The sequence below is a fragment of the Microcaecilia unicolor genome, chromosome 14 (genome assembly GCF_901765095.1).
Source record: "Microcaecilia unicolor chromosome 14, aMicUni1.1, whole genome shotgun sequence".
Classification (NCBI taxonomy): Eukaryota; Metazoa; Chordata; class Amphibia; order Gymnophiona; family Siphonopidae; genus Microcaecilia; species Microcaecilia unicolor.
Genome location: NC_044044.1, coordinates 3,793,255 through 3,820,597, shown reverse-complemented (window position 1 = coordinate 3,820,597; position 27,343 = coordinate 3,793,255). Strand labels below are relative to the sequence as shown.

The 27,343-nt window shown below is 41.0% G+C and overlaps 1 protein-coding gene across 1 annotated transcript; it reads left to right on the top strand.

Annotated features, from left to right (window-relative positions):
* The first annotated feature begins 213 nt into the window (after positions 1 to 213).
* Positions 214 to 25,861, top strand: LOC115458160 (extracellular calcium-sensing receptor-like). The gene is made up of 5 exons (XM_030188015.1): positions 214 to 392; positions 4,775 to 5,069; positions 10,521 to 11,327; positions 21,826 to 21,949; positions 24,945 to 25,861. The coding sequence occupies exons 1-5, from the start codon at positions 214 to 216 to the stop codon at positions 25,859 to 25,861; spliced, it is 2,322 nt and encodes a 773-aa protein (XP_030043875.1).
* Positions 25,862 to 27,343: the final 1,482 nt, after the last annotated feature.

Below are 27,343 nucleotides of genomic sequence, written 5' to 3'. Positions count from 1 at the left end.
CAAGCAACAAATCCCTGGAGTCAAGGGAGACAGCAGAAGAGCAAGTTATTTTAAGGCGAAGCTTCTGCCCTCACTAACGGATGACTACGTCTGCGTCAAGGCAAAGCTATGAGAAAACTGTGATACAGGTAAAACTAGAGCTGGTACAGAAGACTTTTTATTGAGAGAATGATTTTATGTCCCTTATTTCTAGGATTGAGTGAGGTCTTGACGATGGTTTATGCAGTAGTTAGCCGATGCCAGACAACCTTCCGTTTTGGAAGTTATGATAAGGGCAAGACATTCTTTAAGAAAGGTGATCTGATCTTGGGTGGAATATTTACAAATAGTTACCCTATATTGAACATACCATTAAGCTTTACAAATATCAATACAACTGAATCCTGCAAACTGTAAGTATTAATTTACTTATATATATATATATATATGCAAATTCTAAAACAACTGTTGTTACTTATAAATCTTTATTTAATCATTACATTTACATATCTACATTGTTGTTTATTAATCATTGTAAAACTTTGCTTACTTGCACCAATCACTCTTCACTCACTCATACACTACCTACACACATTTCCCCATACTTTTAAACCATCTTAAATTACCCTTATAATATCATATTTTTCATAACTTGTCATCAAGGACAACAATGGTCAATCTGACCCTGTAGCAGCAAACGTAATTCAGTTGTATACAAAAATAATACTAAATAGTATTAAAAGTTCTTCCAAGTGCCCGATCACACTCGAGATCATCCAGGAACTTATATCGTTTTACTGCATATAATCTTGTTCAGTTTACAGAAGATCCACTGTTATTTCACAATAGGCAAGATTATCACCATAAATCTCTTCACTTCAAAATTGTATTCATCTCATAAAGTTCATAAGATTTCCACCATCTATTTTCAATCAGCTGTTGCCATTAACTGATTACACTGTTCTTCATAGCTGAAGACGTCACTGGTCTGAGTCTATAGCGATATACTCTCTTCTTTAACAAGACCCTACACGCACGTGTTTTGCTCCTCCAAGCGTCTTCAGGGGTCAAAGTCGGCTATCGCAGGCTATTGGGTTCTCGAAACCAGTCGCCCACCGGGTCGTCACACAGGACGCCCACACATGCGCATGTGTGGGCATCCTGTTTGACAACCCGGTGGGCGACTGGTTAGTAACCCCTGGGGGAGTCAGGGGAGGTCATCCCTGATTCCCTCCGGTGGTCATCTGGTCAGTTGGGGCCCTTTTTAGGGACTTGCTCGTGAAAAAAGGGTCCAAAAAAAGTGACCCAAATTCGCTCTTTTTTCGATTATTGGCCAAGGGCATCCAGCTCTCCTCGGCCGATAAACACGCCCCAGTCCCGCCTTCACCGTGCCTCTGACATGCCCCCGTCAACTTTGTTCGTTCCCGCGATGGAGTGCAGTTGAAGACGCCCAAAATCGGCTTTCGATTATACCGATTTGGGCGCCCACGGGAGAAAGACGCCCATCTCCCGATTTGGGTGGAAATATGGTTGTCTTTCACTTTCTAAAATAAGCTGGAAAGTATACTCCTACAGAGTCATCAGATCACCAATATTCAATAAACCTATGTTAACTGTTCTCTTCATTAAAAACTGTTTTAGAGAACAGCATTTTAATCTTTCATAAATACGGATATCATCATACATTTTCTGTAACTTCTTGTTGTATTCAACAAAATAGGATCTGGCTCTTGCCTATGAAGTTACCAACTTCATGGCCTTGACCATTTGTAAGCATTGCAGAAAATGCAACTGGTGGTAGTGACCGTGGTCTCCCAATAGCTTCTTCAAATCAGTAGTGATCAAGTATATTTTAGCTTATAGCCAACTCCCCCACTTTTAGGATTCATGCAAAGATAAACCCTACATACTTGTCCAACAGATATTCCAAAATTACAATCAAAACTAACCAAATCTGAACTCGTTTATGAAAGTTCAGATCATTCTAACAGAAAACAGCATCAGCTGGGAGATAATTTTGTAAAGTAGGAGCTGCAAAATGAACCTTCCATGAGCCTTGCTGAACTATTCAACTTCTCTATTTCTGAATCACTGATTAGTATTTGGCAATATATCAAATGGCCAAACATAATTAAAGCAAGAAACACAATATCATAAGAACTGGGCCAGGTTGGATCCCCAGCACATTCGGGAGATCTTGGCACGCAGGGGGAGGCGGTGTCACTGAGCCCGCCCAACCAGACTGCCCCTCCGAGACCGGGAGGAGTTGCGGACCCGACTGGAGAGCTTCTTTCAGGATTGCTTGAGGCTGATAGCGGACCAATCGGATTCTCGATGCCGGAGGACATGAAAACACAACGGAGGGAGAGAGAGGTTAACTCTTTCTCTTCCCTCACCCTGGCGTCTCCCCCAGCGGTTCCCGGAGTGACTGTGAAACCGGCGGTCGTAACAGTAGAGACCCTCTGGGAGGTTATTCAAACCACAAACACGACCCTGCTTCAACTTTCTTCTTTGTTTAAAACGGAAGTACAGGATTTGAAAATACATCAACAGACGCTGGAAACGAAGATGCAAGCACAGGAAGACAAAAGTGAGTCTAATTTACTTGAGATTAAAAAATTACAATTAGCTGTCGGTAATATAGTTATAGAAAGAGACATTGCTCAAAGGAAATTTGAATATTTGGACAATCAACTTAGACGCAATAACCTAAGATTTCTAAATTTCCCAAAGACGCCCTTGATACCTCTAGTAGAAATGTTGAAGAAATACTTTTCTGACATATTAAAAATTCCTACTGAAGCTATACCATCAATAATAAAAGCATACTATATTACCGGAGCAAAAACCCTCTCAGTGGAGACACCAGAACTAAATCTGACCCAATTGCTTGAAACTTCTATAGAATCTATCACTGAGCGTACAACTCTTCTTGTGTCTTTCGCCTTTGAATCTGATCGTAACAACATACTGAGACTGTACTTCAGATCAATTGCAGCTCAATTTTACAATGCAAAAATTCAAGTCTTTACGGACATTAGTAAAGCAACTCAAAAAAGAAGAAAAGAATTTTGGGGGTTGCGGCCCCGAATTCTTTCTCTTGGGGCACCTTTAGACTTAAATTTGCATGTTGATGTCTTATCTCGTTAAATAGGAATCAGTACGTATTTTTTGACCCGGATAAATTGAGGCAACTAGTTATTGCTAAAGAAAGCGGTGGTGTTGGTGCTGGCAGAGACCTTAGATTCTTCCCTCTCAATTAATGGTTTAAGAGTTTAATGCTCTGTATTTGCTTTATAAATATTGCCTTGTATCTTGACTATAACTAGTGGACTAAGTATTAAAATATTTTTTTCTTTCTTTTTTTTCTCCTTAAATATTTGGAGGAAAATTTATACTTTTCTTTGTAAACTTTTTTTTCCTATTTTGCCAGCATTTATGTTGAATGAATGTATTATATTTGAAATTATAAATAAAGAAATTAAAAAAAAAAGAACTGGGTGAAAAGTAAATAGCCATTGTTTAGATTGTTATAAGAAAACATTGACCTTGGCTTTCCTTGCTCTACGGTATAACCAGGAGATAGGTATAGTCTGTACTAAAATTACTATAGCACAAATCCATTTATTAAATTGCTTTGTCAGTTATTTGGTGTTCTTTACTTAATGATAGCCAGAAGAGCTGTATAGGAAGGATAATTCCAAGCCATTTACCCTTTTTAAGTATATATTTACCTTGCTAAAGTTGCCTGAATTATAAACTGTCTCAGAAGCAGCTACAGGTTTATCAGGCTCTCATGAGGCAGAAATCTCACCTGTGTTGGAGATGTGGACATTTGCAGCTGCTTGAATGCTGGAGTAAATGTCTGTCCCTAGAATGTTTTAAGCACATACATAGCAGTTTTTTAAATCTGCATGTATATACTTGAAAACTCTGACCACACTCTTTCAAAACTCCACTTCTGTATTCATCTACCAGAGACAAGCCATCATGTCAATGCACAATCCTTTACTCCTGTCAGGACATTACAACATTCCATTTATGCAGATGTTACCCACCTACTAAAAAATAACTTTATAAAATTGATTCCTAAATATCTCTACCTGATCTCTCAAGTCTTTGTAAACCATTGTACTCTCTATATTTCATAATCAGATCGTTCTGCTTTGCATAGCTCCATCCTCTTACAATCATATTGGAACACTTGGGTTGCTTTAAGCTTTCATGAGATGCAGCCCTGTTTCTAAACCCCAAATACCAAAACTGCCTAATACTTGATATCATACTGAAGGCAATAGAGCAGTGAGTGGTAAAACAAAGACTGGTTTATAGTCCTTCATGGAAATAAAGAGTGGTACTGCAAGTTAGGATTGAATGTGTGCTTGCATATGAGTTATCTTACTGTACGCCTTGAATGAATTCCTTCAAAAAGGCGGTAAATAAATCCTAATAAATAAGAAATAAGAAAATATTCAGTGGTTAAGCAGTTCAGGATTAATATGCTTCAGCAGATCTTTGGAGGATCTCAGTTCCATACATATGGTCTTGCAGGGTTGAGCTAAGATTCAGTGGCAGATTGCTGGGTATATTTTGGTAGTTGAGAAGTAGGAGTTGGATTATAGTGAATTAGTATAAAGTTGCATAGTAACATAGTAGATGACAGCAGATAAAGACCTGTATGGTCTACCTAGTCTTCTCAACAAGGTAAACTCATAGCATAAGGTAAGATGCAATACTACAGTTGCATCATTTATGTATAGTTTATGCATCTAATGATGTGTTTGCTTGCTCACAGAGATGAATCCTTGTACTACATTCGGCATTACTTAACCTTTTATTTTGCCATTGAGGAGACCAACCAAAATGCAGAAATCTTACCCAATATCACCCTGGGTTTCCATGTCATTGGCTCCTGCTCTGATGCTTCGTTTTCACTGTGTGGTGTTCTAAGCATATTATCAGGAAATGAAGAAATAGTGCCTGGCTATACATGTCATCTGAAGAGCCATGTTGCAGGTTTCATTGGAAGACTCCCTTCATTGGCATTGCATGCAATTGCCAGACTCACCGGGATCTATGGATACCCACAGGTATAGAAACAACCAGTCTCAGTTTATAATCTCTAAAATTTTGCTGTGATAGTTTTTATTTTCCCTTGCCTGTCTCTTATTGGTCTGGATTATTGATGGTGGTTTATTGGTGTAATATCTCGCTGGCATATTACAACTATTGTAATAATTCACCACTTATTTGTAAAATTCTCATTAATCTCTAAGCAGTATTCACAGGAAATTCCTTACGGAAAAGTATGCCTTTGATAAGTCACAATGCTTCAGAAGAAACTGTCAGGAATAACCTAAATTTGTTTGTAGGGAGTAGACTAGAAATCACCAATATATAGTTGTATTACAGCTATAGTGAATTATTCTTTTTAATTTTACTGCAAACATCTCTTAATAACACTGAGAAAAATATAGTACATGTATCTTTGCTTATTTTCTTTTGTTGTGTCATTTATAGACCCCAAAAGGGAATTAAGATAGACCAAGATAGCATTAATAACTCAGTCAATTTCTTCTGAGATATGTGGATGTAGACCTTTCTTGCCCATTATCTACATTATGGGCTAAATTCTTTATATGGCACCCAAAAATTGGCACTGAATAAAGTTAGCGTTAAACAGTATTCTATAAAGGGTGCCTAAGGATGGACTCCCTTGAAAGCATAGCACATAGTGCCAGAATCCACGGCCAACTTTGGGCACAAGGATTTACACCAGCTGAAACCAGGTGTAAATCCCAATGTGAAAACTGAGTGTGGATCCCCCTAATTCTATAACACTGTGCACATTTTAAGGGAATGCCCCTGTCCTACCCATGTCCCTTCCATCATTACACCCCCTGTTCAGATCCGCACTTAGGCACTATTATATAACTGGTTGCATATGTGAAGCTTTGCATTGATCTGCCATTTTTGGCCCATTTTGGTGCCTTGCTTTTGTTCTAATGCTTTTCCATACCAAAAAAAACAAAACGCAGAAGTAGCGCATAATATTATTCACCATATATAGAATTCCATACTGTATGGAATGTTAGTTCTAGGAGCTGATATTCAAAGGTTCTGATAACCGGATAAGTGCCAGAAAGATGGATATTCACAGGCACTGAACAGATGATGCCGCTGAAAGTTTCCTCTGACCACCTTCGCAGTATCCAGACAATGCTGGGGCAGTACACAGCAGAGCGTGAACATCACTGGAGGTCAGTGGCGTACCAAGGGGGGGGGGGGGGCGGTGGGTGCGGTCCGTCCCGGGTGCATGCCGCTGGGGGGTGCCGCGGCGTGCACCTGTCAGCTGCGAGTTTGAATTGCTACGCTAAATTCTCTCGTTTGCTGCAGCTCCCCCCCTCTGCCCCGGAACAGGTTACTTCCTGTTCCGGGGCAGAGGGAGGGAGCTGCAGCGAACGAGAGAATTTAGCGTAGCGATTCGAACTCACAGCCGACAGGCGCACACCACGGCACCCCCCCTAGCGGTGTGCACCTGGGGGGTGTCATTTCACCGGGGGGGGGCGCATCGGCGATCCGCCCCGGGTGTCGTCGACGCTAGGAACGCCACTGCTGGAGATTATCCAGTTAGCTGCCATATTCAGACCATTAACCAGATAGTGAAACTGATAGGAAAGTAAAAACACATTCCCAATGTTATCCAATTTGCTATCGTAGTCTGAAAGGGGTCGCTAACAGAATATCACTGCCAGCTCGCATCAACCTACCGGTACTGACTATTGGGTTCTATTGTATCCAAAGTCCACATTTTGCCTCAACTCTGACCATCCCAGTTCAATATCAGCCAGATAGTATTATATTGGAAGAAAGCATTGTTTTTCTATAGCACTGAATTGGATCGCATTTATTGAAGGAAATTAATAAATAGGCGCTCATTTTCAAAAAAGAAAAATGTCTCTAAAGCTGCACAAAGGGCCAGATGGATGATTTTCACAGGAAATATCCAAGTTGCGATTTTTGAAACACAGATTTCAGACTGATTATGTTGGGAGTGTGTTTGGGGTATGTTTTAGGTGGGATTTGGATGGGCCCAGAATTTTGAAATTTTCCTGGGATAATAGAAGAAGATAAAAATATCTAGGGCAAAAACTGGGGCATTTTTTTTTATCTAGACCTGGTTCAATCACAACTAAGTCACAAAAAGGTGCCTTAACTGACCAACTGAGCACTGGAGGGATTAAGGTATGAAAGAGGAAAGGGGGGTGATATTTGATATACTGACTTTCTGTGGTTAGAATCAAAGCGCTTTACATATTATATACAGGTACTTATTTTATACCTGGTACCTTAAGGCCCTACAGATTGCACAAAATTCTATTGCAAGAGTCAGCTGGTTACAATTGATATGAACATATATCACCAGTGCTGAAGAGTTTACGTTGACTCCCTATAGAGTTTTGTATCAAGTTTCAGATTTTATGCTTAGTCTTTAAGATGGTAATGGGTCAGGTCTCAAAAGTGCTGGCTATGAAGTTAAATGTATATCAATCCCTGAGATCTTTAAGATCTCCTGATCAGTTAAACACTTGATGTACCATCACACCATTCAATGAGACTGAATGAATTTAGATAATCCATTTTTTATGTAGAATGTGGAATAACTTGCCATTGAGATTAAGAAAATTTCAGGATGTAAAGCAGTTTAGGAGGGATTTAAAGACTTATCTGTTTATACAGGCATATGGTGAGATGAGAGAAGTGAGACAATTGGACAGAAATTATGTACTCAGGGTACTGAATATGCTAAAATTTGTTAATGCCTAATTTATGTGAATAATATGTATGAGGCCTGTGTACGTGTCATTGTATATTGTTAGTTTGATATTATGAATGTATGTATTGTTATCTGCGGAGAACATTTGGATTACATGGAATACAAGTTTTTTAATAAAGAGACTTGCCCAGAGTTCTCAGACCACTGTACTAACAAATAGCTTACTCCTCCAGCTTCCATAATCCCCCATTGGTCACTGACCCCTCACTCCCAAAAAAAAGATGTAACAGTAGATACCAGGCTCTGTGACAGCTTCAGATATTATGGCCATTCCTATTAGAGCAACAAGTTGGTCCCAGGAGTAGACCAGTGGTCACTGCAGTGGACTGTAGAGAAAGGGACCCAGTCTAACTAGCACAGTTGTGGTGGAAATTATGAGCCTTCCAAAACCCACAAAATACCAACTGTACCTATAGATACACCTATAGACCTGAGGGCTTTTGTAGTGGTGTATAGTTAAGTACAGTAGGTGTTCCTGGAGGGCTCACAATACAAAATAAGGGTGTTAAGGTGGGATTTTTACCTTGGGTCCCTTTATGTGAACTTCACTGCACTGACCACTAGGCTGCCCCTCTGTTCTGCTGTGATATCTGTGTGGCCAGTTTACTAGAAATGGTGCCACACAGCCATCCCTACTGTTTCTTTTTTCTGTTTTTCTCTGGAACATTTTGTTTTCGAAAATGGTACCTTCAAAAATACGTACTGAGCACAAAAATGCCTGTACATTAGTGATTTTTGCAACAAAAAATATGTTTTTCCAGTTTGAAAACTGTTATGTTCAGATTGAATATTTTAGATATTTTCACTGAAACTCCTACAAATGGACGTGGATGTCATATCGAAAAATCCCCTCTGAGAATCTCCCTTCCAAGGTAAGTCCGATTTTGGACGTTTTGTACAAAATATCTATCCAAAATCCAAATAGGAAAGGAGGTCATTTTTGAAAAAGAAAAAAAATATCTTTTTTTTTCTTTTAAATACTGTTTCAAACAAGGTTTCATGCTTTGGATGTTTTGTTTTTTGGTACATTTTCGGGGAAAAAAAAACCCAAGTAAGTACAAAACGTAGATATTCATGCTATTGGGATAAAGGAGGAACCAACATTTATAATAAACTGGTCCCCAGACATCCCAGGAGAGCAATGGGCATTTCTGTGCACTTCATAAAATTGCTTCCCTGAGCCTCCAAGACCTACCCAAAGCACACTGTCCCTCACTGTATACCACTATAATAGCCCTTATGGGTGAAGGGGCACCTATATATAGGTACAGTAGGGAATTTGGTGAGTTTGGGAGGGGTCACAGTTTCCATCACAAGTGTGACAGGTAGAGGGAGATAGAGACCTGGGTCCCTCATTGTGCACTCCACTGACCACTCCACTACTCCAGGGATTCAGGGACATTTTTGTTCTGTTTCATTACGGCCGAAAAACATCCCACCTTCAAAATGCCCCCGACATGCCATCTTGTGATTTGGTTGCACTGCAAACGAATTGCATAGGTAAACGTCTACAAAATAAGTTTTGAACATACCAATTTGGACTTTTTTAGAAGAAAAACATCCAAATGGTGGTTTATGATGCTTTTTGGATGTTTTTCTCTTTCAAAAATGAGTCCAGTGGAGGGGCATTTTCAAAAGGGACGTCCAAGTTTTGATGAGGACGTCCTTGCAAACATCCCAATCCAGGGGTTGGGAAACCCGTATTTTCGAAACAAGATGGACATCCATCTTTCATTTCGATAATACAGTCAGGGACGTCCAAATCATGAAATTTGGTCATCCCTAGACTTGGTCATTTCTAATTTTCGGCGATAATCGAAACCAAGGACATCCATCTCAGAAATGACCAAACGCAAGCCATTTGGTCATGGGAGGAGCCAGCATTTGTAGTGCACTGGTCCCCCTGACATTCCAGGACACCAACCGGGCACCCTAGGGGGCACTGCAGTGGACTTCATAAATTGCTCCCAGGTACATAGTTCCCTTACTTTGTGTGCTGAGCCCCCGCAAAAAAACACAAAACCCACTACCCACAACTGTACACCACTACCATAGCCCTTACGGGTGAAGGGGGCACCTAGATGTGGGTACAGTGGGTTTCTAGTGGGTTTTGGAGGGCTCACTGTTTCCTCCACAAACGTAACAGGTAGGGGGGGATGGGCCTGGGTCCGCCTGCCTGAAGTGCACCGCACCCGCTGAAACTGCTCCAGGGACCTGCACACTGCTGTGATGGAGCTGAGTATGACATCTGAGACTGGCAATCAATATTTTGAAAGATATTTTTTGAGGGTGGGAGGGGGTTAGTGACCAATGTGGGAGTAAGAGGAGGTCATCCCTGATTCTCTCCGGTGGTCATCTGGTCATTTCAGGCACCTTTTTGTGCCTTGGTCATAATAAAAACACGTCCAGATAAAGTCATCCAAGTGTTCGTCAGGGACGTCCTTGTTTCTTTCGATTATGGGTAGAGGATGTCCAAGTGTTAGGCACGGCCAAGTCCCGCCTTCGCTATGCCTCCAATACTCCCCCTTGAACTTTGGCCATCCCTTTCGATTATACCGATTTGGACAACGCTGGGAGAAGGACGTCCATCTTCCGATTTATGTCGAAAGATGGGCTGCCTTCTCTTTCAAAAATAAGCCCGAAAGTCTCTCAAATAAGTGCTAAAATCTGAAAAGATGAAATCCTTTTACCTTTTCCATCCTAGATCAGTTATGGATTGACAGAAACATCACTGAATGAACATGCTGAGTTCCCATACTTTTATCACAGTTTTCCAAGTGATTATTCTCATTACCATGGTTTGACTCCACTTCTCAGACACTTTGGATGGAGTTGGGTGGGGATGATCACCTCAACTGATGAGAATGAAATAATGTACTGTGAGGAACTAAAGATGGAGATTATCAGGAGTGGGGGCTGTGTAGATTTTTTGGAATCAATTCCAGATATTATGAGTTCCTCTTCTGAAAAACTAGAGAAAAGAAGTGAACAGATTTTGAACAAGATCTACAAATCAAAGGCCAATGTTATTATTATCCACACTACCAAGATCATCATAATAGAAACATTCTGTTTAATCTCCTATAAAAATATTGATACAAAACTGTTTATCTTCTCTATGGAGACCTCTTCTATTAAGAGCAAGGCTCTTTTAGTCACACCTTTGATATGTAATGCATTGAATGGCTCTCTAAGGCTTACTATCCCAAAAGGAGATATTCCAGGTTTTAAAGATTTCCTCCAAAATATCAACTCCTCTACATTCTTGAAACCATCTTTCTTACCTTTGAGGAGACCTGTATTTGAATGTGATTTATTCAATGGCAATGAAAACTGCACAAGATTGGAGACACTACCTAACATTGATGCTTCACTATTTGATATGGATCATTTTGAGCTCTCTTACAGTCTGTATAACATGATCTATGCCCTTGCTCATGCTTTACACAACTTGTACATGTCCAAGTCCCAACTTGGAAATAGTCTTAAAATGGAATATAAGCCATGGCAGGTAATCGGCAGGTTCAACTTTTCTTGCAAGTGTAATAGTTTTGTTCCTTACAGAAAAATTAATTTTTGCTATATATAGTGCCCAAAATTGCATAAGTAATTTTTTGTTGTTGTTGTTACATTTGTACCCCGCGCTTTCCCACTCATGACAGGCTCAATGCGGCTTACATATTGTATACAGGTACTTATTTGTACCTAATTTCCACATGCAAAATGAGCCAATTAGTGCTGGTAATTAGGTGTTAGTATACAATTATTGGTGCTAATTGGCATTAATTTAAATTTGCACATGCATCTTTAGGCACCAGAATTAGAAGAGGAGTATGGGTGGATCAGGGGCGCTCCTGCAATTTGCACACCATAATACAGAATAACAGAGATACACACCAAATTTAGGCGTGAAGATTTACACCTGGTTTCACTTGGTGTAAATTGTTATGCCCAAACATCAGCACGGATCCTTGTACTAAGTGCTATTCTATAAATGGTGCCCAACTCTGAGCACCATTTATAGAATATAGTATCACTGGCGTAGGAAGAGGGGCGGTAGGGCGGTCCGCCCCGGGTGCACGCTGCTGGGGGGGTGTCGGCTTCGCTGCTCTCTCTGCCCCAGAACAGGTTACTTCCTGTTCCGGGGCAGAGAGAGCAGGGAGCCAGCAGAGCCGACGCAGCTCCCAGCGACATGCACTCGGGGCGGTTCGGCCCTCCCGCCCCGCTTTCAAAGTAAGTATGTGCTCCAGAAGGGGGGGTGCATTCCAGAGGGGATGGTGCATTCCGGAGTGGGGGTGCGCTCCGGAGGGGGGAGGGTGCGTCGTGCTGCACCGGGGGGGGGGGGGGGGGGTGCGTCGTGCTGCACCGGGGGGGGGGGGGGGTGCGCATCGACGACCTGCCCCGGGTGTCAGCTGCCCTTGCTACACCACTGTATAGTATAGCACAAAATTTTATCAGTGCCAATGTTTTGGCTCCATATATAGAATTTTAGCCTAAATATTGTAGATTTTTGATGTACATAATATAAAGCAATCTATAATATTCATATAAATCCATATGGAAAATTGCAATTCAATATCTCAGCTTGGCTGTAAATGAAGACTAAAAAAGAATTTTAAATTTTGTAAAGGTTGAATAAAGGATGAAAATCAAATATAGAAACTGCAAATAGTCTTAGAGAATAGAGAAGAAACTGTATTTAATCTGGAGCTTTGTTTCCATTCATTTTCTCCACATTGGTGGAAGGGGCATGGGGGAGTCTGTGGCTCTGGGGAACACAGCTGTCTTTTTGACCTCCATGTCTAAAAGATGAAAGGAGCCATGGCGAACTGGGAGGGACTGAGCTGTGGGAGTATTAAGATGCAGTAAAAGATGCAAGTATGAATGAGTCTATGGATGTACTGTATATACTTGGATATAAACAGATATTTTTTGGCTTAAATAAACTCCCCAAATTTGCATCACAGTTTAAATTTGAGCTTTCCACCATAGTGTCTGGCATTTCTCCCACAGGAAGTCATGGCAGCCATATTGTAATTAGAGTCAGTACAGACAGGACATTCCTTCCTGTGCCAGCTCCAATCTCAAAATGGCTGCCACCATCTTCTGCAGCAATTTTGCGAGACTGCTGCTGGAAGTCATGGGAGACATTTTGACTGAGGAAGACAGCATGGGCAGGAGTGAGTTGAGATCACCCTTGCCATGACTGTCCACTAGACCACCAGGACAATATGATAGGCCCGGGAGTGGGCCTAAGGATGGATCTGGGAGGGGAGCTTCCTCAGTTGAGAGGTATGAGAAGAGGGAGGGAGGAAATGGAAACTCTTTTGATTTGGTGGTGCTGGCAGAGGAGGGACACCATGGGGAGGGAGGGAAGAGAAAAGAAGGGAACAACTGGAACCCATGAGGGAGGGAAAGAAGGAAGGAATGCTTGAATATAAACTCTCGGTTTATATTTGAGTTAACATTCCCCCCCACCATTTTTTAGGGGACAAATAAGTACATAAGTAATGCCACACTGGGAAAAGACCAAGGGTCCATCGAGCCCAGCATCCTGTCCATGACAGCGGCCAATCCAGGCCAAGGGCACCTGGTGAGCTTCCCAAACGTACAAACATTCTATACATGTTATTCCTGGAATTGTGGATTTTTCCCAAGTCCATTTAGTAGTGGTTTATGGACTTGTTCTTTAGGAAACCGTCTAACCCCTTTTAAAACTCTGTTAAGCTAACCGCCTTCACTACATTCTCCGGCAATGAATTCCAGAGTTTAATTACGCCTTGGGTGTAGAAATATTTTCTCCGATTTGTTTTAAATTTACTACACTGTAGTTTCATCGCATGCCCCCTAGTCCTAGTATTATTGGAAAGCGTGAACAGACGCTTCACATCCACCTGTTCCACTCCACTCATTATTTTATATACCTCTATCATGTCTCCCCTCAGCCGTCTCTTCTCCAAGCTGAAACGCCCTAGCCTCCTTAGTCTTTCTTCATAGGGAAGTCGTCCCATCCCTGCTACCATTTTAGTCGCCCTTCACTGTTATCTCGGTTTATCTTCAGAGTATATACAGTATTAGTTCTGAAATGAGATCTAAAATATTAACATGCCCTAAGTCTTTTAATGATTTTTTTAAATCACAATAATGTGCATTATTTCTCCATAGTAGTACACACTATTTTAAATCAGTGTTCACTATTTTGAAATAACTCTTAATATTGCAAAACAGTGTGCACTATTGATGGTTTAGTGACTGAAACAAAAATAACACTTACCTAGGGGTGCACAGGTGTACAGACAAATGCATCTATCTTTCTCTATAGATAGATAGATAGATAGATAGATAGATAGATAGATAGATAGATAGATAGATAGATAGATAGATAGATAGATAGATAGATAGATAGATAGATAGATAGATAGATAGATAGATAGATGTCTTCTACACCTGTGCATCCCTAGGTAAGTCTGATAATTCTAGCTTGAGCCCCTGAAGTAGACAGCAAGAGATAATGACTATAACTGGATTCTCACAGTCATTTCCACTCCAGGGAGGTGATTGGGTCTGTCACAGAGAGAGTAGTTTGTTGATCAAATAGGATCACACAGAAATGTAGCTCTTCTTGTACCTCAGAAGACATATTGCATCAGGGCACCATTAGAAAATTTAGGGGCCCTTTTACTAAAGCTTAGCACACACTGACGAAATTATCATATGCTAAATGATAAGAAGCTCATAGGTATAAAACAGACTTCTTAGCAAATGCCAAGCTTTAGTAAAAGGGCCCCTTAAAAATGTTTGGGCTTTTGCCATTACACGGGACAGATAATGTAAGCCCAATGATAGGAAAAAATGATGTATAACAGAGGGTTCAGCCTGTGAGGAAGAAAAAAGATGCCTTTTCAGAGAGGCAGGAGGGGAAAGAGGCAGACAGCTGAGAGACCAAGTGGAGAATCCCTTCAAAGGCCAAACAAAGGGGAAAGGTCACCTAGATAGGATTTTAGATAGTGCTAGGGAGGAGCTGGCTGTGTTGGTACATGTGGGTACCAATGACATAGGAAAAAGTGGGAAAGAGCTTCTGGAAGCCAAATTTAGGCCCTTAGGTAAAATACTCAAATCCAGAACCTCTAGGGTTGCATTTTCTGAAGTGCTACCCATTCCACGCGCAGGGCCCAAGAGACAGGCAGAGCTCCAGAGTCTCAATGTGTGGATGAGACGATAGTGCGGGAAGGAGGGTTTTAGATTTGTTAGGAACTGGGCAGCATTCTGGGGAAGGGGGAGTCTATTCCAAAAGGATGTACTCCATCTTAACCAGGATGGGACCAGGCTGCTGGCATCTGCATTTAAAAAGGAGATAGAGCAGCTTTTAAACTAGAAACTGGGGGAAGGCCAACAATCGCTCAAAAGCGCATGGTTCGGGATAAGGTATCTTTCAAAGAGATCACCAAAACAGGGAAGATACGGTATCCCGATAGTGAGGTTGCAAAAGAGACCCTAGTAGATCAGGTGTCCTTAAATAAAAATAAAAATCAGACAAAAGATTGCAAATTAATACTGTCAAGTACTGAGCATGATGTAAATACAACAAGCATAGTTTGAAATGTCTATATGCGAATGCCAGAAGCCTAAGATGGGAGAGTTAGAATACATTGCACTAAATGAAAAATTAAATATAATAGGCATCTCTGAAACCTGGTGAAAAGAGGATAACCAAGGGGACACTGTCATACCGGGGTACAAATTATATCGTAGTGATAGGGTGGATCGAATTGGTGGAGGGGTAGCATTGTATTAACGAGAGCCTTGAATCAAATAGATTGAAAATTCTGCAGAAAACAAAACACATCTTAGAATCACTATGGATTGAAATTCCATGTGTAAAGGGGAAAAGGATAGTGATAGGAGTGTACTACCGTATGCTTGGCCAGGATGAACAGACGGATGCAGAAATGTTAAAGGAAATTAGGGACACAAACAAACTGGGCAACACAATAATAATAGGTGATCTCAATTACCATGATATTGATTGGGCAAATGAAACATTAGGGCACACTAATGAGGTAAAATTCCTTGCCGAAATCAAGGACTGCTTTATGAAGCAGCTGGTAAAGGAGCCGACGAGAGAAGGAAAAATCCTACACCTAGTCCTTAGTGGAGTGCATAATCTGGTGTGGGAGATAATGGTGCTGGGGCCGCTTGATAACAGTGATCATAATATGATCGGATTTGATATTAGCTTTGAAGTAAGTATACATAGGAGGAAATCAAATACGTTAGTGTTTAACTTTAAATAAGGAGACTATGATAAAATGAGAACGGTGAAAAAAAACTTAGAGGAGCGACTGAGAGGGTCAAAACTTTACATCAGGCGTGGATGCTGTTCAAAAACACCATCCTGGAAGCCCAGGCCAAATATATTCCGAGTATTAAAAAAGGAGAACGGAAGACCAGACTACAGCCGGCATGGTTAAAAAGTGAGGTGAAGGAAGCTATTAGAGCTAAAAGAAAATCCTTCAGAAAATGGAAGAAGGAACCAACTGAACATAATAAGAAATGGCATAAGGAATGTCAAGTCAAATGCAAAGCTCTGATAAGGAAGGCTAAGAGGGACTTCGAAAAAAAGATTGAGTCGGAGGCAAAAACACATAGTAAAAATTTTTTTAGGTATATTAAAAGCAGGAAGCCAACAAAAGAATTGATTGGACCGTTGGATGACTGAGGAGTAAAAGGAGTGATCAGGGAAGACAAAGCCATAGCAGAGAGATCAAATGAATTCTTTGCTTCGGTCTTCACCGAGGAAGATTTGGGCGAGATACCAGTGCCAGAAATGGTATTCGAAGCAGATGAGTCGGAAAAACTGAATGAATTCTCTATAAACCTGGAGGATGTAATGGGGCAGTTGAAGAGTAGCAAATCTCCTGGACCAGATGGCATTCATCCCAGAGTACTGATAGAACTGAAAATGAACTTGTGGAGCTATTGTTAGTAATATGTAATCTATCCTTAAAATCGAGCGTGGTACCAGAAGATTGCAGGGTGGCCAATGTAACCTTGATTTTTTGAAAAAAGGTTCCAGAGGAGATCTGGGAAAATATAGACTGGTTAGTCTGACGTCAGTGCCGGACAAAATGGTAAAGGCTATTATAAAAATTACAGAGCAAATTCAAAAGCATGGATTAATGAGAAGTGGAGGGGCATAATCGAACGGCGCTGGCCATCTATATGGCCAGTGCCGTAAAGTAGTGGCAGAACCGTATTATCAAAAAAGATAGCCGGCTATCTTTTGTTTCGATATTACGGTTGGAGCCGGCCAAATGTCAGCATTTGGGCTGGCTTTAGAGATGGCCGGCATCGGTTTCCGGCGATAATGGAAACTAATGCTGGCAATCTCAAATCCGGCCAAATGCAAGGCATTTGGCCATGGGAGGAGCCAGCATTTGTAGTGCACTGGCACCCCTTACATGCCAGGACACCAACCAGGCACCCTAGGGGGCACTGCAGTGGACTTAAAAAATTGCTCCCAGGTGCATATCTCCCTTACCTTATGTGCTGAGCCCCCCAAATCCCCCCCCCCAAAACCCACTTGCCACAACTCTACACCATTACCATAGCCCTAAAGGGTGAAGGGGGCACCTAGATATGGGTACGGTGGGTTTTGGGGGGGTTTGGAGGGCTCAACATTTACCACCACAAGTGTAACAGGTAGGGGGGGATGAGCCTGTATCCACCTGCCTGAAGTGCACTGCACCCACTAAATACTGCTCCAGGGACCTGCATACTGCTGTCAAGGAGCTGGGTATGACATTTGAGGCTGGCCTAGAGGCTGTCAAAAAAAATTGTTTTTATTTTTTTAGGGAGGGAGAGGGTTGGTGACCACTGGGGGAGTAAGGGGAGGTGATCCCCACTTTCCTCCGGTGGTCATCTGGTCAATTGGGGCACTTTTTTCAGACTTGGTCCTAAAAATAAATGGACCAAGTGAAGCCGGTGAAATGTTCATCAGAGCCGGCCATCTTTTTTCCATTATTGGGCGAAACCGGCCATCTTGTAACCACGCCCCCGTCCCGCCCCGTCCCACCCCATCCCGCCTTCTGTACCCTGCCTTGAAGTTTGGCCGGCTACGCGACGGAAAGTAGTTGGCACAGGTCAAAATTGGCTTTCCATTATACCGATTTGGCCGGGTTCAGGAGATCGCCGGACATCTCCCGATTTGTGTCGGAAGATGGCCGGTGATCTCCTTCGAAAATAAGTTGGAAAGTCAACATGGATTTGGTGAAGGGAAATCTTGCCTCACCAATCTAATACATTTCTTTGAAGGGGTGAACAAACATGTGGATAAAGGTAAGCTGGTTGATATTGTGTATCTGGATTTTCAGAAGGCGTTTGACAAAGTATCTCATGAAAGACTCTGGAGGAAATTGGAGAGTCAGGGGATAGGAGGTAGTGTTCTACTGTTGATTAAAAATCAGAGGGTAGGGTTAAATGGTCAGTATCCTCAATGGAGAAGGGTAGTTGGTGAGATTCCCCAGGGGTCTATGATGGGACCACTGCTTTTTAACATTTTTATAAATGACCTAGATATAAGAGTAACTAGTGAGGTAATTAAATTTGCTGATGACACGTAGTTATTCAAAGTCATTAAATCGCAGGAGGATTGTGAAAAATTACAAGAGGACTTTAACAGACTGGGAGACTAGACGTATCTGAATGGCAGATGACGTTTAATGTGAGCAAGTGCAAAGTGATGCATGTGGGAAAGAGGAACCCGAATTATAGCTACGTCATGCAAGGTTCCACATTAGGAGTCACTGATAAAGAAAGGGATCTAGGTGTCATTGTTAATGATACGTTGAAACCTGCTCAGTGTGCTGCTGCAGCTAATAAAGCAAATAAAATGTTAGGTATTATTAGGAAAGGAATGGAAAACAAAAATGAGGACATTATAATGCCGTTGTATCGCTCCATGGTGCGACCGCACCTCGAATATTGTGTTCAATTCTGGTCGCCGCATCTAAAAAAAGATATAGTGGAATTAGAAAAGGTACAGAGAGGGGCGTTGAAAATGATAAAGGGGATGGGACAACTTCCCTATGAGGAAAGACTAAAGCGGGTAGGGCTCTTCAGCTTAGAGAAAAAGCAGTTAAGGCTAGAAATGATAGATGTCTATAAAATAATGAGTGGAGTTGAACGGGTAGATGTGAAGCGTCTTTTTACAATTTCCAAAAATACTAGAACTAGGGGGCATGCAATGAAGCTACAATGTAGTAAATTTAAAATGAATCTGAGAAAATCTTTCTTCACTCAACGTGTAATTAAACTCTGGAATTCATTGCCAGAGAATGTGGTAACGGTTTAGAGGAGTTTAAGAAAGGTTTGGATGGCTTCCTAAAGGAAAAGTCCATAGACCATTTTTAAATGGACTTGGGGAAAACCCAATATTTCTGGGATAAGCAGTAAAAAATATTTTGTACTTTTTGGGGATCTTGCCAGCCAGGTATTGTGACCTGGATTGGCCACTGTTGGAAACAGAATGCTGGGCTTGATGTTCCTTTGGTCTGTCTCAGTATGGCAATACTGAAGTACTTATAACTCTTGTCATAGAACATATGATCCTTCAGAAGATTGACATTAGCATTCATTATATTGTATGTCTATTTATAATGACCTTATCTATGGGGTCCTCTTACCAAACTGCAGTAAGAACTGACACTAGAGCATCCTTATGCAGGTCATTCCCACACACTAAGGCCATTTTACGCAGGGGTAAAATGGCTGTTTCTTCTATTTTATTATTAATAGCCATGTGCTAATTTTATCATTCGTGTGTGGCGATTAGCGTGTGAGCTCATTATGTAGGCGATAAGTCTCATACGTGAAGCATAACCTATTTGGTTAGCACGTGGCAATGTAACGGTGCTAACTGATTAGGATAGAACACGCCCACTCTCTGCCCCAATACTCGCCTCAGCACTAAAAAAATAAATTTTTTAGTAGATGGATAGGGCGTGCACATGACAAAATGATCGCTGGATGCTTCAGCACACTATGTGGTAAGTAAAGTTAGATTTTAAAAACATTTGTATTATTTCTTGAAGTGAGGTCCATTAAGAATTACAAGTCTGGCAAGCATTGGGATTCCCATCTCTTCTGTAGGTCAGCAGAGGGGAATGGGTCTGTTCAATACATCCAGTTAACCGAAATTATTCACTGTTTGACACAGGATACTGGGATCCTCGAAATATTGATCTGAACCTGTGTGATACTTAAAAACAACAAAATCAATAATAAAAGCAAAAACAACTCCCCCTCCCCTCTATAAACTGGTGCAAAATCTAGATACCATAACTGTTCTATAAATCTCTTATAGAATACAAACGTAAATCTTCTTTGGCATGCTGAAATTGAGGCAATGTTTCTTATTGAGATTTCAATAGAAATCAAACAAAATAAAACATGGAAAAGAAAATAAGATGATACCTTTTTTATTGGACATAACTTAATACATTTCTTGATTAGCTTTCGAAGGTTGCCCTTCTTCCTCAGATCGGAAATAAGCAAATGTGCTAGCTGACAGTGTATATAAATGAAAACATTCAAGCATTACTATGACAGTCTGACACCTGTTAGAATATCAATGATATGCTTTGATGTCCCCATGCATACTTCCTACCCACCCTGTCAGACTGTCATAGTAATGCTTGAATGTTTTCACTTATATACACTGTCAGCTAGCACACTTGCTTATTTCCGATCTGAGGAAGAAGGGCAACCTTCGAAAGCTAATCAAGAAATGTATTAAGTTATGTCCAATAAAAAAAGGTATCTTCTTATTTTCTTTTCCATGTTTTATTTTGTTTGATTTCTATTGATAACCTTAAGAGTGGACTAACACGGCTACCACACTCCTCTTATTGAGATTTCAAATCAGGAGTGAGAGGGCCTTCCTAAGCATGCACAACTGATAGTATCAGTATAATTTGTGCACATCACTAGGCAACATGCCCATGACACATCCATGCTCTACCAGTGTGAATACCCTCTTACAGTTACGATTAAGGCACCATTCTACTAAGCTGCCCTAAGAAATGGGCATACGGAGTGCTAAGTTATTTTTTTTTCTGGCCTTATGCTAATATTTGCATTGTCAGGCAGTGATTGAAAAAAAATGACTGTGGAAGCCCTTAATGTCTCCTATTTTGGTGGCACTAAAGGCTCCTGCATTGTCTATGTTAACCAATTAGCAAGTGCTAATATGAGTGCACTACCTAGTTAATGCCACTATGCCTATTCTCCGCCCATGACACGCTCTCTCTAAAAAAATAGTACACGAATAGCGCAGCATTTTACACTCTTAGAGGACTCGCCAGATCTATCTACATTATGCTATATGGTATTAAAGATTTGCCTGGATTTAAAAGAAATAAGGTAGCAAACACGCAAAGGGGTGCAATTATTCACATTTTTTAGGACAACATATCAAGGATTTATACTTAAGCAAACAAGAAAAACAATATTCTAATTATGACTTATCTTTCTAGCTCAACCAGTACCTTAAAAAGGTTCACTTTAAAACTCCAGAGGGAGGTGAGATCTTCTTTGATGACAAAGGACATGCTACAGTTCACTATGATATCACACAGTATTTTCATTTCCCTAATTTGACAACCGCCTGGATCCATGTCGGACGTTTCAAGCCCTCAGCTCCAAAGGACAAGCAACTCTTTGTGAACCTTACAGCCATCAAATGGAAAACTCCCTCTAACCAGGCCTGACACTATCTATTCTGTTTATAGTAGGGTTTATAATGTGGGAACAGAGCAGGTTAGAAAAGGCAGAGGAAGAAAACCTTCCCAGTATAAAATCTGTCTTTAAATTAGTTCTTATGTAGCTGCTGTGTGATAGCTCAGAAATGCTCTATTTACTGGGGGAAATTTTAGCATGTCATCGAAGAGAGAGAGAGAACTGCTGATTGGAGAATATGACTCTATTTCTGTATTTCTTCGTCTCCTCAGGTCCTCCGCTCTGTGTGCTCTGAGAGCTGTACACCTGGATACAGGAAAGTTATTGATCATGAGAAGCCGGTCTGCTGCTTTGACTGTGTCCCCTGCTCTGAAGGGGAGTATTCTAATACCACAGGTAGACAAAACACATCAGTGTTTTATATATGAAATACCTATATTTAATGTGAATCAGATATACACCTATGGGTACTGGAAACATAGATATAGCAAGATGCTGAATACTTCCTGTATCCTACATCATATTTAATGATTCAAGTTTATGCAATAAAGGGAGTTTCCTGGCTACGATCACTTAGCTTGTGAAACAATGTAGCATTAACTTGGGTGTCCCTTTCGATTATGCCCCTCTTAGTGGACTAGATTCAGTGAATGGTGCCCACCTTTCGACACCAAAAAATTGAGCACCGATTAGTATTCTCTAGATGTGCTCTGAGTTGGGTGCAATTTATAGAATAGCGCTTAGCACTGGGATCCATGCCACAATTTGGGTGTGAGGATTTGCACCAATTGAAACCTGGTGTAAATCCTCACACTTAAATTAATGTTGATCCCCCAAATTCTAAAAGACTGTGCAAATCTTTAGTGAATGCTCCTGGCCCACCAATACCCCTCTCATGGCCATACCTGCTTTGCAGTTGTGGATGTAAATTTTCAGTATATGGCTTTATGGAATAGCACCTAGCAAGATGTGCACTTAAAAACAATAAGTTGCTAATTAACACCAGTAATTAATTGTTAACATCCAATTATTGGTATTAATTGGTTTATTACTCAATTAAATTGTGTGCTCAAATTGGGTAAGCATTCAACTTTGCACATGTAATTTTGAGCGCCATTTATAGAAGAAGGTAGACTTGGGGAAGGGAAAGGGAAATGGGACTTGATATACTGCCTTTCTGTGGTATTTTGCAACTACATTCAAAGTGATTTGCATATATACAGGTACTTATTTTGTACCTGGGGCAATGGAGGGTTAACTGATTTGCCCATGGTCACAGGGAGCTGCAGTGGGAATCAAACCCAGTTCCCCAGGATCAAAGTCTGCTGCACTAACCACCAGGCTAAGGGGGATGAGGAAGGAAGGGGGAGAAACCATACCACAGCCAGTGGAGGGGGGTGGCTGGTGGCAGTGGCAAGATGCTACTCTGTGAAGCTTGCCACCTGAGGCCCCCGCCTCAGTTGGCGTAATGGTAGAGCCACCGCTGGCTGAGTATATAGGATAACCCATTTATTTCACATCCAGGAACCTTCTTCTCCTCTTCAATGTCCAATAAGGTACAACTTCCCCCATAATCTATTCCTCTGCCTTTCCAGATGGGGGTAAATTTTCAAAAGGACACCTACCCTGTTTCCCCGAAAATAAGACATCCCCTGAAAATAAGACCTAGTAGAGGTTTTGCTGAATTGCTAAATATAAGGCCTCCCCTGAAAGTAAGACCTAGCAAAGTTTTTGTTTGGCCCCGATGGGACATGGACACAGAAACCTTAATTTTTTTCGCTGCAACCCAAAGACGAAATAACATAAAAGAAATGCAAGAAACAAGACTGAGGTGGAAAATCTATCGTCCAGCGGACTCCTACCATCCTCCTTCACGCTTTTGTGAAGATCAACTACCGGTAAGTGAGCCTGGAAAGAAAAGAAACATCCCCCTTGCAGAAATAATAAAAGAAAAGAAAATGAGTAACCGAGCCCTTTTGGCGCTGCTCTATCGCCCAAGGGCTAAGTCAGACTAGAAGGATGGAAAGTGTAGCAAATGTACAGGAGGAGCGCATAAAGCGCCACCAACGGGGAACGGAGCTACTGTAGAATTTGTTTTAATGTTTGTAATACGGTAGGGATGATCCTGCGCCCTAAGCCCTCTCACAACCTCCCGAGACCCTCAGCCAGAGCAGCCCAGCCCCACATTCCATTACCTTCCCTAGTTCATACCCCTCCTCCATTCTCAGCCCGGCCAGGGCGGCTCTGCTCCGCTCGAGTCCTGCGGTCACTGTAAGCCACGGCCTACTCCTGCAGGATACCGTCCCCCACTTCAATACTGTTCCCGACTGCCACAGTCCCCCTACTACTCCCGAATAAGACATCCCCTGAAAATAAGACCTAGCGCATCTTTGGGAGCAAAAATTAATATAAGACACTGTCTTATTTTCGGGGAAACACGGTACAATTAGGTGCCCTGTAAGAGCATGCTAAGCGGAATACTAGGACTAGGGGGCATGCGATGAAGCTACAATGTAGTAAATTTAAAATGAATCAGAGAAAAAGTTTCTTCGCTCAATGTGTAATTAAACTCAGGAATTCGTTGCCAGAAAATGTGATAAAGGCGGTTAGCTTAGCGGAGTTTAAAAAAGGTTTGGACGGCTTCCTAAAGAAAAAGTCAATAGACCATTATTAAATGGACTTGGGGGAAATCCACTATTTCTGGGATAAGCAGTATAAAATGTTTTGTACTTTTTTGGAACCTTCCAAGGTATTTATGACCTGGATTAGCCACCATTGGAAGCAGGATGCTGGGCTTGATGGACCTTTGGTCTTTCCCAGTATGGCAATACTTATGTACTTATGGAAATTCTATAACAGCAATTGCAGGCATAATTGCCATTCTAGAATAATGCATAAGGGCATCTATGTGCTCATCTTTAGGCGTGAGCACTTATACCATGTGGGCAGTTGGGTGCGTAAATGCTAGTGTTCTATCACCTGCACATGCTAATGTAGGGCGCACCCCTGATCCTCCCACATCAATGCCCCCCTGCAGATGTATGCACTAGATTTGTATGTGCAGTTTATAGAATAGCGACTGAAGACAGTTACAAGCATAACTGCAAATTAGCACCAATTAACATCAAAATAGCCTATTTGCCATTAATGTCAATTGTCAGCTAATTATTCATTTATGTGCACAAATACCCTTATGCTGTAACAACTCAAGCAAATGTGCATGCTAAGCCTTTATTTGTGTGGACTATTTTATAGAAGTAGGGGAAGAGTACATAGAGCCTGTCTGCTAGACCTATCTATGTGAACTATTGTTTCCTTCTTTTTAAAAGTTTAGATTTGTTGATAATGAAATGTTTACAATTTAATCCTTAAGATATGTTATGTTCCATAGATGCACTGAACTGCATAAAATGCCCTGAAGATCAGTGGCCCAGTGAGAAGAAGGATGAGTGTCTACCGAGAGTCATTGATTTCCTGTCCTACGATGATCCCTTCGGTGCAGCTTTGTCTTCTATTTCTTGTCTCTTATTCATTATCACTGGCCTAGTGCTGGGAATCTTTATTAAATATCGGGACACACCAGTAGTGAAAGCCAATAACCGAAATCTCAGTTACATCCTCCTAATCTCCCTCATGTTATCTTTCCTCTGCACATTGGTATTCATTGGTCAGCCCGGAGCAGTGACCTGTCTTCTCAGGCAATCTGCTTTGGGGATGATATTTACCATTGCTGTTTCGTCTGTGATGGCAAAAACTGTCACAGTTGTCATTGCCTTCCGTGCCAACAAGCCCAGCAGCAAGTTAAGAAAGTGGGTTGGGACAAGAGTGTCAATCTATCTAGTCCTTCTCTGCACCTCTGGTGAAATTGTGATATGCACTATATGGCTGATCATGTCTCCTCCATTTCCTGAATATGACACACAGTCTGTAACTGGCAAGATGATTCTACAGTGCAATGAGGGGTGCACTGTTGCATTTTATATTGTGGTCGGGTACATGGGCGTTTTGGCTCTTCTTAGTTTCATTGTGGCTTTCCTAGTAAGGAAGGTTCCAGATAGTTTTAATGAGGCTCAGAATATCACTTTCAGCATGCTGGTGTTCTGCAGTGTTTGGGTGTCCTTCATTCCATCATACCTGAGCACCAAAGGCAAATACATGGTGGCTGTGGAGATATTTGCCATCCTGGCTTCCAGTGCTGGATTGCTGGGATGTATATTCACTCCCAAGTGCTACATTATTCTGCTCAGGCCTGGCCTGAACATGAGGGAGCACTTAATAGGAAGAAAGTATCCTAAAAATGCCACATGAAAAAGGATTTCATTATCATGATCTTGTGTTCCTGGTCAATATTGTAGAAAGTGATTGAAATTTGAAATCTGAATGCTTTCATGATAGCCTGAAAACAGTGAGGCAAATTTTCAAAAGAAGGTAAATATTTCCTGAAAGGTCATGGACTGGTGCAAAGTGTGTATAAGTGTGGAGAGCATGTTATGTGAGATTTGCAATGATAGAGATAGTCCCTAACTGTCGTATTATCTAATGGAAATCAATGTGGTTAGGAGCAGCAGAACTCCAGCTAGAGAGATTACAGATGACGGTTTGACACCTGTAACAGAAATGTCATATGATATGTTATGTGATAACCTGTCATGTGATCATGTATTTTAACCAGCCCTTAACCTGCATAAATATGTATGATTCTGCAAAAAGTGGGAGGAGATAGAACTGTATTTCTAATCTGACTAATTTTTTTGCTTCTATCATAATAATACATTTCCTTTGCATTCTACTTTCCCATATATCTATAGATAGATAGATTAGAAAACAACTTAGTAATAATCTAGTCTGATATATCTGAAAGATGGAACATCTAGTCAAAGTTTCTCTGCAGAGCATAATGCTCAGGATGGACTGTACACTGTTGAATAAAAGCATGAAAGAATAAAAGTCAACTTTGTTGCCCAAGGTAGGGGGACTTCATCGTTCATTGCTTTGAAAATCAGGACCAAAGCTTTAAAGTATATATATGTGTGATCCAATAGGTAACTAATGAAATCTTTGAAGCATCTGGGAAATATGTTCATATTTCGAAGTATTAGACAGAAGGCTAGCTATAGCATTCTGTGCTAACTGTAAAGGTTTCTGCAAATTGACTGGAACTCCTAGAAGTAAAGAATTGCAATAGTCAAACAATACGTCTGAAATCTCACTATCTAAACAACTGCAAGGAGAGAAAAAGTATCTAAAGAAACTACTACCGCCACTCCTGCAAGAAACAGAAAATATGACTCAGAATCATTCAGATAAGTTTTAAGATAACATTTGCTTGTTATATTGTGATTAGTGACGTTTTACAACAAGCACTAGATGTTGAGAATTAAGAACTGTGCAGTTATTTAATCTTGTTCCGTTAGCGGTCAGTTAAAGTGTATAGTTTAGTGAGTGGACTGTTGTGTTTTTCACAGTTCCATCACTAATCATAGATGTTTGGTGGGGGTGGTTTGATCAAAATTGGATAATTGATACATGACTCACGTTCCGGTTTTTTTGGCCACAATATGTTTTCTCCTTATAGGAGTTTTTTTTGATGATTGTGGTCTTTTTCGGAAGGTGGCAGGGCCTGTGATGTTAGCCAATTCAGTGGAGTCCTATGCATAGGTTCCCTGGGCATCTGAGGCTGTTTTTTGAATTATATTTCATTTATTTTTTGATCATAATCCTACACCAGCATCTTTTATGAAAAAGGAGTGGCAGTAGTAGTTTCTTTAAATAGTCAAACAATGACATAAT